Source organism: Vicia villosa, linkage group LG2 (genome assembly GCF_029867415.1).
Source record: "Vicia villosa cultivar HV-30 ecotype Madison, WI linkage group LG2, Vvil1.0, whole genome shotgun sequence".
Lineage (NCBI taxonomy): Eukaryota > Viridiplantae > Streptophyta > Magnoliopsida > Fabales > Fabaceae > Vicia > Vicia villosa.
In genome coordinates, this window is record NC_081181.1 from 187,628,310 (window position 1) to 187,642,250 (window position 13,941).

The 13,941-nt window shown below is 33.2% G+C and overlaps 1 protein-coding gene and 2 pseudogenes across 1 annotated transcript; 1 reads left to right on the forward strand and 2 right to left on the reverse strand.

Annotated features, from left to right (window-relative positions):
- Positions 1–3,240: 3,240 nt before the first annotated feature.
- LOC131650895 (uncharacterized) lies at positions 3,241–4,204 on the reverse strand (annotated as a pseudogene).
- Positions 4,205–4,825: 621 nt separating this feature from the next.
- LOC131647689 (glutathione S-transferase T2-like) lies at positions 4,826–5,906 on the reverse strand (annotated as a pseudogene).
- Positions 5,907–7,807: 1,901 nt separating this feature from the next.
- LOC131653285 (pentatricopeptide repeat-containing protein At1g12300, mitochondrial-like) lies at positions 7,808–11,066 on the forward strand. The gene is made up of 2 exons (XM_058923379.1): positions 7,808–8,426; positions 8,673–11,066. Exons 1-2 carry the CDS (start codon positions 7,863–7,865, stop codon positions 9,474–9,476), a joined length of 1,368 nt encoding a protein of 455 aa, XP_058779362.1. The 5' UTR covers positions 7,808–7,862; the 3' UTR covers positions 9,477–11,066.
- Positions 11,067–13,941: the final 2,875 nt, after the last annotated feature.

The window sequence follows — 13,941 nt, forward strand, 5'->3', positions numbered from 1 at the left end:
ATAGGTAACTGTGCTAGTCACCTCATTTGTCTTTATTATCTCTCCTCATTTCACGCAACATTAAATGCTATCCATCATTTGTCTCATTTTATTTGCTAGGAATGTTTCTCATCTTGTTAAACATAGGAACCTTTTGTAATCCTTCTTTTGATTATCAATGAAAAGTTTTTGTTTTTATATTCCAGTAATTTTATCTGTCGTTTTATACATCTGTATCTTTTGAAATATTCTTTTTGATGTTATGACAAAAAGGGGGAGAAAGATAAATGATAAATGATTTGATTAATCTATCAGTTGCTGGGTAAAGCTCCCACATATTTACTAACAAGAACTGCAAGTTCTATATGGTTTAAGTGTTTTGCAGGTATAAAGAAGTGAAGAGAATCTTCAAAGCAAACACAAGAAGCAAAACCATAAGAAGTGTTATTCTGAAAAAAGAATAAACTCATGGAAACTGAAGCAAGCTGAGTGCTGTCAAGCTTCAGAAATCAGAAGCAAGAAAGAAGAATGAATCAGAAGCACTGATAATAGAATTTGATCCATATTTGTCTATTTGCTCTGACAAAATTCTATTTGCTCTGATAACATTATTTTAGCCTATATGGCTCTGATACATATCATGTGTTCTAATATACATTTTATGTTCTGACTCGTTCATGCTGACTTTTGTCATTTAGTTTTTGTTCTGTAACATTTCAGGATGTAGAGATGCTCTGATGATGCTCTGGTACATTCAACAATGTTCTGATACAAATCTAGCATGAAGTGATGTTGGTAGAAATTCAAAGCTCTGAAGCTATCCGAGGGAAGCAGAAGTCAGAAGCTGTGAATGTTCTAAAGATCCAGAAAACTCAAGTTCTGAAGCTGTCCTAAGTGGAAGCAGAAATCAGAAGCTGTGAATGTTCTGAAGATCAAAGAAATTCAAGTTCTGAAGCTGTCCTAAATGGAAGCAGAAATCAGAAGCTGTGAATGTTCTGAAGATCAAAGAAATTCAAGTTCTGAAGCTGTCCTAGATGGAAGCAGGAATCAGAAGTTGTGAGTGTTCTAGGGATCTAAAGAAATTCTAGTTCTGAAGCTGTCCAATGGAAGCAGAAGTCAGAAGCTATGAATTCTCTGAAGACAGAAGCTTATGTGATCGTCTCTACCGAAATAATCAGGGAAGTCTTTTATTAAAGTTCTTCGAGTATTTATTTCAGGGGGAGATTATTTATCTCAGGGGGAGATTGTTAATCTCAGGGGGAGACATATTCATATGCTTATGCTATAGCTGTGTAATTTGTCTTTTGCCGTCTGCTCTTTCTGATCGCAAATTCATATCATTTATATATGTTTTTGTCATCATCAAAAAGGGGGAGATTGTTAGAACAAGATTTGTTCTGATCAATTATCTTAGTTTTGATGATAACAATAATATGAATTTTGCTTAAGATAATAATGGTACTCTAATCCAATGCAATTTCCTTTTCAGGAAATATATAAAGAGTATGCATAATTCAGCGCTCAGAAGCTTTGTCTCAAAGGGTTCAGCATGCAACATCAGAACATGGTCTGGCAAGACATCAGAAGATGGTCGAAGCAGAATCAGAACATGGGTCCATGGAAGCATCAGAAGAACATGAGATCAGAAGCACTGAAGGTCTGATGGTATCACGCTCAGAAGCACTTCAAGGTCAGAAGATCAGAAGATGCTATGCACCAAGCTGTTTGACTCTGATGATATTCAAACGTTGTATTCACAAACATCAGATCAGAAGGAAGTACAAGTGGCAGGCTACGCTGACTGACAAAAGGAACGTTAAAAGCTATTAAAGGCTACGTCAGTAGACACAGCGTGAACAAGGCTCGAGGTAGTTGACAAAAGCGTATAACATTAAATGCGATGCTGTACGGAACACGCAAAGCATTAAATGCACTCAACGGTCATCTTCTCAAACGCCTATAAATATGAAGTTCTGATGAGAAGCAAGGTTAACGATTTCTACACCTATTCTGTGAATATCAACTTGCTGAAACGCTGTTCAAATCAAAGCTCAGAATCTTCATCTTCATCAAAGCTCACTACATTGCTGTTGTAATATATTAGTGAGATTAAGCTTAAACGTTAAGAGAAATATCACAGTTTGTGATTATAGCTTTTAAGAAGCAATTGTAATACTCTTAGAATTGATTACATTAAGTTGTAATGAACTAGAGTGATCGTGTGGATCAGAATACTCTAGGAAGTCTTAGAGGTTATCTAAGCAAGTTGTAACTAGAGTGATCGTGTGGATCAGAAGACTCTAGAAAAGTCTTAGAGGGTATCTAAGCAGTTGTTCCTGGAGTGATCAGTGTGTGATCAGAAGACTCTGGAAGACTTAGTTGCTGACTAAGTGGAAAACCATTGTAATCCGTGCGATTAGTGGATTAAATCCTCAGTTGAGGTAAATCATCTCTGCGGGGGTGGACTGGAGTAGTTTAGTTAACAACGAACCAGGATAAAAATAACTGTGCAATTTATTTTTATCGTTCAAGTTTTTAAAGCCACACTTATTCAAACCCCCCCTTTCTAAGTGTTTTTCTATCCTTCAAGTTCTTTATGGGACCCACTAAGCCACATCATATTAAAAGAATTTATTTAATTTTAACTTTAATAAAAATCTGATATGGGTCCCACAACTTTACCTCATAACTTGATTTGATTGGGTACTACAATATTTTAGTTGTTGCATTGCAATGCAACTCTATTATGACATGGCAAATTTTTTAAATATTTAATTATTAAATTAATGGTACATGTGGAGAACCCAATAGAAAAAACTACCATTAGAGATGGTCTTAGAGCATCTCCAATGGTGCAACCCATTTTTGGGTTTTTTGTGGGACCCATTAAGCCACGTCATCTTAAAGCAACTCACTTAATTTTCACTCCAATGGTGCAATTCTAAAGAACCCATATTGGGTCTCAAAATTTTATTATATATATTAATATTTTATTCATATTAAATTTTATTTAATTTAAAATAATAATTTAAATTATTTAAATTTAAATTAATATAAAATAAATAAATAACATATATTTAAAACGATAATTAAAATTAATCTCAAATAAATGATAATGAAATTAATATAAAATAAATTAACAACATATAATTAAAATGATAATTAAACATAAAATTTAAAATGATAATTAAAATTAATCTCAAATACATGACATATAATTAAAAACAATAAAAATAAATAACATAATAAAATTACTCAAATTTAATTTACATCATCCTCATGTCCAAAACTTTTCCAAATATGCTCGATTAGATCTCCTTGAAGTTTGCGATGAACTTGTTTTTCATGAAGAGTTGCTCTTCTTTGTAGTTTTGTTGCAAGATTCAGATGAGGACCGTTAAATGTTTCCGTTGTAGAGTAGGTGTCATCTACATTATCATAAGAGTAATCAAAATCACCTCCATATGTGTGTCGTTCGTCTTCAACAATCATATTGTGCAATATGATACAAGCCTATATGGTATGCTTGAGGGTTTCCATATGCCATGCACGCGCTAGGCCACGTATAATTGAAAATCGAGATTGAAGCACTCCAAATGCCCGCTCCACATCCTTTCTAGCTGATTCTTGATGTTGAGCAAATAATTTTCTCCTGCAGCATTGAAATGATCTTGACAAATGTAGCCCACTCAGGATATATACCACCTACTAAATAATACCCCATGTTATATGGAGTCCCATTGATTGTATATTGCACAGTAGCAGCACGTCCTTCCAAAATATCGTTAAACACATTGGATTGGTTTAGCACATTAATGTCATTATTTGAACCTGCAATACCAAAAAATGCATGCCAAATCCATAAGTCTTGTGATGCCACTGCTTCAAGCATGATCGTAGGTTTACCATGATCACCTCGGCAAAATTGTTCTTTCCATGCAACATGACAATTCTTCCATTCCCAATGCATACAATCAATGGAACCTAGCATGCCTGAAAATCCACGTGACTCCCCCATTTGTAAAAGATGTTCAACATCATTGTTATTAGGCCTTCTTAAATACTCGGCCCCAAATACCTCATTCACGCCCCTTACAAATCTCTCTAAGCACTCAATTGCAGTGCTTTCACCAATTCGAACATATTCGTCTACAATGTCAGCGGAAGATCCATATGCCAACATACGAATAGCAGAAGTGCACTTTAGCAATGGTGAAAGACCCATTTTACCAGTTGCGTCGACCCTCATTTGAAAATATTCATCATGATTTCCAAGGGCTTATACAATTCGAAGAAACAAATGCCTATGCATTCTGAACCTTGTACGAAATTGCGCATCCGTGTATCATGGATTTTCTGAGAAGTAGTCGTTGAATAATCGTATATGCCCTTCTTCACGATTCCGATCTATCACTCATCTTCTTGTTCGCCTTGATGAACTTCTAGATTGAAGTTCCTTCTCGAGCATTGATAACAATAGTTCTTCATCTGTGTTGTCCATAAGTTCTTCTTCAATCACCTCCCAAAAAAGTTTGTTGAGGTTGTTTGAATTGTTTGAATCCATTGAAGTGAGAGAAGGGTGATAGAAAAATGATAGAAGAGTGAGAGAATGATGATAGAAGTGTGATAGAAAAATGATAGAAGAGTGAGAAAAGAATGAAAGTATATATAAGGCTAGTTTGAATAACGGCTAGTTTGAATAAGGGCTAGTTTGAATAACGGCTAGTTTGAAAAATATTTAAATATAAAAAATACTAGAACATTGCACCTTATTACAATAGTTGTTGATACATAACAAGTACTACATAATATTTAAATATAATAAATACTAGAACATTACATATTATTACCATCCATATTTTTCTTTTAGGTTATTACAACGTTTTTCATGAAATTCACGTTGACTATCATTCATCTTAGAAGTATCTGACATTATGAATTGCATTGCTTCAAACTCCATCTTTTTCTTGACTAATTTGTTTTCTTCATCCTTAAGTCGTGCTAGATTTTCCATTACTTCCATTCTTTTATTCCTTGTATCGGAAATAACACTAGAAGGAGGTTCAGTTGCATTTGCATTTTCCTTTGCCTTACCTTTTCGTTTTGCCGCCTTTTGTCCCATTGGACGCTCCATTGGAGATGATGAGTTTAACTCATAACTTGAAGGTGTCTCTGAGTTTGGCGATGTCGTGTATGAACCACTAGTAGAATTCTTTGTTCTCTTTGAAGAATTTTCGGTGAACGCTCCCATCCATTTAGGTTCATCTTTTAAAAGCCGCCATGCATACTCAAGATTGAATGGTGCACCTTCATCTTGTTCATAAAAAGCATACGCAATGATTAAGATATCTTTCTCTGATGCCCCACTTTTTTTTCCATGACAGCTTGTTTGTAACACCCAGCAAATTTTTGAACACAACCATTTATTCAATGCCATCGAGATTTTAATTGGCCTTGTAGCTTTTCTCATGACTGCCCACGATATTGGTTATAATTATCAGTGATTCTTAACCAAAAGCTATCAACTTTTTGATCAACTCCAACAATTGGATTCTTTGAAACATTGAGCCATGATTGCATAAGAAGTGTATCCTCTTCCCTTGTGAATACCTCTCGAGGTTTTTTTTAACAGAACGCCTTTGTTCTTTTTCAATTGTAGTATTTTCAATACCAACTTGAGTTGAAAATTGTGGAACTTGGCGTTCAGACATAAACCTATTTGGTGTTTCGGGTTCATGATGAGAAAAATTCACCCCATGAGTATTTATCTGTGGTCTAAAATAAATATTTGGGTTGTTTGGTGGCGGAAAAAATACGGTAGAGTTTATTGGCGGTGGGGGAAATTGAGAATTTTGCGGATTAGAATTTTGCTGATTTTGCATGAGATGGAACATAGATTGTTGAAAATTATATTGATTAGGGTCCATTTGTCCTTAACAATAGTAATTTGAACTAAGAAGATGAAAAATTTGGTAAAATATATGATCAATTGAAGGCTAATAAGAAGAAATTGTGAGAGAAAATTAAAACACTATGAGTAAGGAATAAATTTATGAGATAAGATTTGACTAACATTTGCTTATATTTATAACCAAATAAATTATAAAAAAAATTTTAAAAAAAAAGAGTCGTTGAAGAGCAACAGCTTTAAGTTATATTATTATTTTATTAGAAAGTGCCATTGCTTTGTACCATAACGTTTGCATAGCTGGCGCACTTCAATCTTCAAATCTTTCTTCCAACTGACGTACGACACGGTAAAAACTTACCGTTGGAGACGGCCTTAGTTCCATGAACTCATTTTTGGGTTCTTTGTGGAACCTATTAAGTCACGTCAGCTTGAAGCAACTCAATTAATTTTTTTCTCCAATGATACAACTCTGAAGAACTCATATTGGGTCCCACAACTTTACTTTATAAATGAATATTTTATTTATATTAAATTTTATAACATTAAAAAAGTATGGAGCAGCTGGAGTTAAAATTTTAATATAAAAAAAAAAAAGAAGGTTGCATGTTGTTCAAACGATGACCAGCTGGAGTTATATGGAGCAGAAAAAGTATGTTGCCAGCTGGACAACTAAGTGACAAACTTGTGAAAAACGGTCCGCTGGAGCTGCTCTTAATGGAGTTCTTCAATTTTAATAAATAATAAAAGGCTTAAATGCACCATTGGTCCCTGTAAGTTAGCGAGTTTTTGATTTTCGTCCCTGTAAGTTTTTTTTGTTGGTATGAGTCCCTATATTTTACTTTTTGTTTGCGGTTTAGTCCCTAAAGCCAAAATCCGCAGGAAAATTTGCAGGTTTTCCTGCGAATTTTCTTGCGGATTTTGATTTTAGGGACTAAAACAAACGCGAAAGTGAAATATAGGGACTCAGACCCAGAAAAAAAACTTACAGGGACGAAAATCAAAAACTCGCTAACTTACAGAGACCAAAGGTGCATTTAAGTCATAATAAAATAATGATAAAACTGTTTTCTTTCATTCTACTTTCTAACTTTTTACTTTAATAATTTATGTGTTTATAAATATTTATATTTAACTATATTTTATATTAACAAATTTATAAATAATTGTTTTTTTAATAAAAGTTAATTTTCTTTAACACTTTTATAATATTTTTTACTTTAATTATTATTATAAAATTTAAGTTTAAATAAATTTATTTATTTATTTTATTACACATTAATATTTTGAATTAAAATAAAATTTATTATGAATAAAATATTATCATGTAAAGTAAAATTATGGAACTCAATATGTGTTTTATCCAGTACTTTTTTAGTGGGGGACAAGAAATTATGGTTTTGTCCATTATCTTGCCATATTTTTTTATCCAGTGTTATGATTAGTTTCTGCATCAAAACAGAGTAAAAAAAATTATCTTGTCAATTACCTTGTTTTTTAGTAAATCAAACGCACCCTTAAAGTTGCCCCGTTAAAATAAAAATTGGATGAATTGTTTCAAGATGATGTGACGTTCCAAAAAAACCCTAAAATGGATTTCAAATGAAATGCTGTAAATCGGTCTAAATATTCAAAGCAAATAAATAAAAAGACATTTATTATCAATTACTGTATATTAGTAAGATCGAAGATTATTATTCCAATTCAACATTTCAGTTCAGCTATTCTTTTAGAGGAATGCTATGTGTACACCATATTTCTACACCTGAGATTTTACACCGTATATATATACATTTATTTTGTGCTGCACACATACCAAAGTGTGAAAAAAATTAATAAAAAAAGTGAAAAGTATATACTTTGTGTATAAATTATGGTGTCGGTGTACAAATAAGTGTACACATAACATTTCTCATTCTTTTATTTCAATTCCAATTCCAACATTTTGTTTACTGTGTCCAGCGGCAACACAACGATGTCGTTTTTAAGGTATGCTGTTTCCGTTTCCTTTCCAAATTCTAGATCATACTCTCATTCTCTCCAACATTTCAATGATGATGTTATTGATGTTGTTTCCTTGTTCAATCGAATGCTCCATAAGAAACCCACCCCACCCGCCATTGAATTTGGCCAGATTTTAGGCTCTCTTGTCAAAGCCAAACATTACCCTACTGTTGTTTCCCTTTCTCAACAAATGGAATTCAGTAGAGTTACTCCTGATTTTGTAACTCACAACATCCTCATCAATTCTTTCTCTCAATTGGGTCATATTTCTTTTGCTTTTTCTGTTTTCTCTAAGATTCTCAAGAGAGGTTATCACCCTAATCTCATAACCTTCAATACACTCGTCAAGGGTCTCTGTCTCAAAGGTCACCTCCATCAAGCATTGCGATTTCATGACAACCACATAGCTCAGGGATTTCAGTTGGACCAAGTTACTTATGCGACATTGATCAATGGTCTATGCAAAGCCGGACAAACAACAGCAGCACTACAATTGCTCAGACGAGTTGATGGGAAATTGGTTCAGCTTAATTCGGTAATGTACAATACAATCATTGATAGTATGTGCAAAAATAAACTTGTTAATGATGCATGTGATTTATATTCTGAAATGCTTGCTAAGAGAATCTCTCCTGATGTTTTCAGTTACAATGCCTTAATTTGTGGCTTTTGCATTGTTGGTGAATTAAAAAAAGCAATTGATTTATTTAATAAAATGACATTGGAAAACATCAATCCGGATGTGTATACCTTTAATATATTGGTTGATGCTTTTTGTAAGCAAGGGAAGGTGAAAGAAGCTCAAAATGTGTTAGCTGTGATGATTAAAAATGACATTAAACTTTCTGGTGTTACCTACAATTCTCTAATGAATGGATATTGTCTAGTAAATGAAGTGAACAAAGCCAATGATATATTCAATGTTATGTTCAAAAGGAGACTGACTGCTGATGTTCGAACCTATACTATCATGATCGATGGATTTTGTAAGGCTAAAATGGTAGATGAAGCTATTAATCTCTTCAAAGAAATGCATTGTAGAAAAATCATTCCAAATACGATAACTTATAGTTCCCTTATTAATGGCTTGTGCAAATTGGGAAGAATCTCATATGCTTTGGAGCTTGTCGATGAAATGTGTTATAAAGGTCAACTACCTGATATAATCACGTACAATTCTATATTGGATGCTTTATGCAAAAACCATCAAGTTGATAAGGCAATTGCATTGTCAAGAAAATTGAATGATAAGGGTATTCACCCAAACATGTGCACGTATAATATTCTTATCGATGGGTTGTGTAAAGTTGGAAGACTAGAGGATGCACAAAAGGTTTTTGCAGATCTTTTGGTCAAAGGCTACAATCTTGATGTCTTTACATATACCGCTATGATCCAAGGGTTTTGCGACAAGGGCTTGTTTGATGAAGCGATGACCTTGCTGTCAAAAATGAAAGACAATGGTTGCCTTCCAAACGCTATAACTTATGAAATAATTATCCGTTCTCTTTTTGATAAAGATGAGAATGATAAGGCGGAGAAACTTCTTTGTGAAATGATTGCAAGAGGTCTATTGTATGGCTAAAACTAGGTAAGATATTTACCTATTGTTGTACATTATTATTTTGAATTTATGTTTCAACACTACTGTTTTATCATTTTATTTATGAAGTTGATTCACCTAATTTCGTTTGGTTGAGTGTGTTTATGCCTCCCAACTAATAGAGTGGTGAGTTGCAACTTGAGGGAAATTGGTTGGATATGAAAAGAAAATTATTGTCTTAGGAGTGTTGTTGTGTTGAATTTGTACTAATTGTATTACACTTACTCTAGATAATACTTATTATCAACAATAGCTTATATCTAGATGCTTTATATAGTAAAAAATTCATTTCGATACAAAAGTCAAATACCTGTGATGGGATGATGGATATGAGCAAAGGTCAAGAGACTAAAAGTGATCCAAGAATGAAAAAATAGTTATGAGAATTGAGAAAGAGTTAGTTATCGAAAAAGCACATTGTGAATTCTAATTTTAGTTGTAGTATTGGGTCTCGTTGCCTTTCACTTGAGAGTTGTTGCTATTATTTTTTAAATTTCATTGCTGTACTGTACTTATAATACTTGATTGCCTCGTTGGTATTACTGTCACTTTGAATATGTTTCTAGTTTCCACCTCCGATACGTCTCTTGCATGAACTCAAGTTTGTGGTTTATCTTCAAGGGAACATATGTTGTCTAGTATCTGAATGTGATTAGGCAAGGAAATTGCACTTTAGAACAACGGCGGTGCCACTGTCATAGTTTTGCAGTCATACGAAACATGGAGAAGTAGTACATGAAATTGTTGAAAACCTTTTCATTTGTTTACAGGTGATATTCTTAGTTTAAAATGTGATACCGCATCGGAATAAATCCTCAACACTAGACCTTTTCTGTGTACATAATCATCATTTAGAGTCTGAACTTTTTGGAATGTTTCGTTATTTGTGAATCTTAAAAAGAATTGTTAGAGGCCTGCTTATAAAATTGACTATGCTAGATTTATAGTTTCTCTTTTCAAACAGCTTTTAATTGGTTATATATGAATATAAATATACTCTAACTTATAGGTAAGCCTTGTATTAAAAAATTTAGGATGAAATTTTCCATGCCGTATCTGTTTTGCTGCATAATTTGAATTCAGCAGTTTGGGGACACTTATGAAGAGGTATTGGTAATAGGATAATGGGTTGATTGACATTTGGCTTGTTGAGCCTATTTTAGGGTAACTAAAATGAGTTGGCACATAACAAGTAACTTTATTTGTTCTTTATAATAATAATAATTTTAATCTAGAGTTTAACTGTTTTAGAATGATCAACTTAGAATAGAAATAAATTTACTTACAGTGCTTGTTAACCAGCTTAGAATAGAAATAGATTTAGTTATCAGCTGTGCACTTAAGAAGTAATAGCAGAAATAGATTTACATAGTAAAGATTAGGGGTCTGCAAAATATCCGGTTTGTCAGAAAAATAGATTTTCACACTATCAAAAAAATGTGTAATATCATGTGTAAGATTACCCTCATATGAAAGGATGACCAACAAGGAAGTTGTAGGAGATATCTTGAGGTTTTCTAAAAGTCCAAGATTACCCTCATATGATAAAAATTGATCAAGTTATGAGATACACAAGTTGGGTAATTTTGAAAAAATTCATGAAAGTCAAAATGATAAAACTTGAATTTTTGAACCAAGTTACCTATCTTTTAAGGTCTAAACGTGATTTTGACCTTATCAAGGACCCATAAATCTATTCATATATTTTTGGTGATTTTTTATTTCTTTTTATTATGATTTTGTTCAATTAAAATCAAAATAAATCAAATAAAATACCAATTAATATAGTTTATGCATGTAGATATGAATTTCAAATCAAATAATGAATCCAAAACCATATCTTTGTGATGGAGAAATCATGTTACAATTGTTGGTACAAGATTGAGCAAATATGGAAGCTTTTCATTCAAATTTCCAATCAAATTTCCAATTAAATCTCCAATCATCTAATCTCATGATTTCTTTGCAAACAAGTTGACCTAATTCACTCTACTATAAGTATACAACAATTTCAGACCAAGAGAAGGGAGGAGGACGCAAAAATTCTTGCTCCAACAAGGACGAATTCTTGCTCCATCAACACTATTCTAAATCGCAAAAAAAAAAAAAACTACAAAAAACAGGACAAACTAGTTTTAATCTTGCAGCCATCTCCAAGCTTTCCTAAGGATCAAACAAGCATCCAAAGGTTGATCGGAAGCTATTTCAATCATCACCAACATTCAAAACCTCGTGAATCACTTCAACCAAGTGCCACAATTTGTTTACGTTTTTTTAATTCGATTACATTGATTCACGCATCATAAACATGTTTTGATCATATGTTATTATTTGTATGAATGCATATAATGTTTTTGGATCATTTGTTTAGAGAATTAGTGCAGGTATCATGAATTGCCATGGCTAGGGTTTGTTCTTCGTGATTTTGGGGAATCCTGGCTAGAAGTTTGATGGATGAGTAAAAGTCTTTCATCAAAACAAAGATGAACAGTGTTTAGCGCGTATTTAATTAGTTTGAATTTTTGTGGTTTTGTTTTATTATGTTATTTTTGATTATTTAGGTTTATGAACATGTTTCCTATGAATTGAGTGTAAGTCATTCCTTAACACACCAACGTGATTGGCCAAGTGGATGGAGCTTTACCCCTTGATTTTAAGGGGGCGAATTCAATTCCCACCCCACACAATATTTTGGCTTCTTATTTTTCTTTGCTTATTTCACATTCTTTTCTAATTTATCAACCGATAATTAACATAATCACAAACCTTCACTAACCATGAGTCATTTGTTAAAAACCTTAATAATAAGGGTTTGGCCAAATGATTAGGGTTAGTTTTAATTTTAGGTTTAGGATGATTAATTTAAATTAGGTTTTTAGTCAAATAATTAATTAATTTAATTTAGTTAATTAGGGTTTATTAAAATCAATTTCAACTTAGGTTTTAATTAATTAGGTTTAATTTCAATTAATTAGAATTAGGTTTCTATTACCCCTAAAACTTTATTCAAATATTAACCTTCTTTTTCATGATTATTTATTTTCTTGCTATTTTTAATTGTATTTGTTAACCAATTGTAATAGTGTAGATTCAAATTCCGCATTTTTTTATAATTATGTAACTGCTCACAGGTTGTAATAGCGTAGGAATTTTTTTCCGCAATTTAAATTCCTGTAAATATTAACTGTTAGTAACTAGGGTTTGTATGGCAAGACTAAAACGAATTCTAGAGAATCCTAATCCAAGATTAAATAACTGAAAGCAAACATTATTCACACTTGCACCTCTAAGGTAACCATCTTTTCGTTGCCTTATGTGGTGTCGTTTTCTTTTACCTCCCCGTTTCACTTGGGAGGACGGCACGCTAAACCCTTCACGCGAAATTTGGAAGGAGAATGCGCCCGTGGTGGGATGAATTTTATTTCAGTTCTTCCTACGATATCACACGAACTTTCTTATTGGTCCTACGAGTAGGAAAGGGAAAAAAAGATCTCAACTAAACCCTAGGAGTTTGCTAAGTGTGGGGATTTCACCTAGACTAGAAATTCTGGAGTCCGGGAGGTCGGTTATACATAGGGAAGTGTTTAAACACCCTACATATCTGTAGTACTCTACAGGAACCTTCTCTGTGTCATTTGTGATTGTGTTTGCTGCTAATTATTGGGAAAGTTTCTCCTTTGTGTTAGGAGAAGGAATTGATTTGATTTGAAAAGACAGACAGATAGACAGACTGACTATTTTTGGTATTTTATTAGCTCGCTGAGATTCCTTGTGAACCTCATGCCTACATATCCCTAGTGGAAGTCAGAGCTTAATGTAGTTCGGGGAACTAACTAGGGAAATTAATTGTTTTTGGTGCCTTGCTTGAAGCTCAAGGTTGAAGCTTGGAATTAAATCTCTGTTTACAGTAAAGAGACATGAAATCATCTCTACAGAGAGGTATTAGTACTATTCTACCACAAACATTTTGAAAGAGTGACAGAATAACTGGATTCATTTCATTCAAGAGGGGGACCTTACTTATGTGTGCAAGTATGCCAGTCAGATGCCTCTTAAATGAAAGAGAGATGCTCGTCCAAATTAGGGAAAGTGTACAAGTCTGGGGATGTGCCAGAGCATGTCTTTCAGAGTCCTAAATGGGAGACTTTGATTGAAATTGAAATTGAAATGTTTGTTTGTTTGAATGTGGTAGAGTAGTAAAAATATCTCTCTATAGAGATAAGCTATGTCTATCTACTGCATAAAAGATTTGACTTTAGCTGGCTTGTATGAGGCCCAAGCTTGAGGCTTTTTGATTGATTAATTAATTATTATTGACTCTAGGAGATGACTCCACTGGGGATTAATTACAGGGTATTTTTGTGTTCTGTACAAAGCCCAGAATTGAGGCTGACTCTACTTAGGGAGACTCTATTTGTGTGCCTTGTACAAAGCCCAAGGTTGTGGC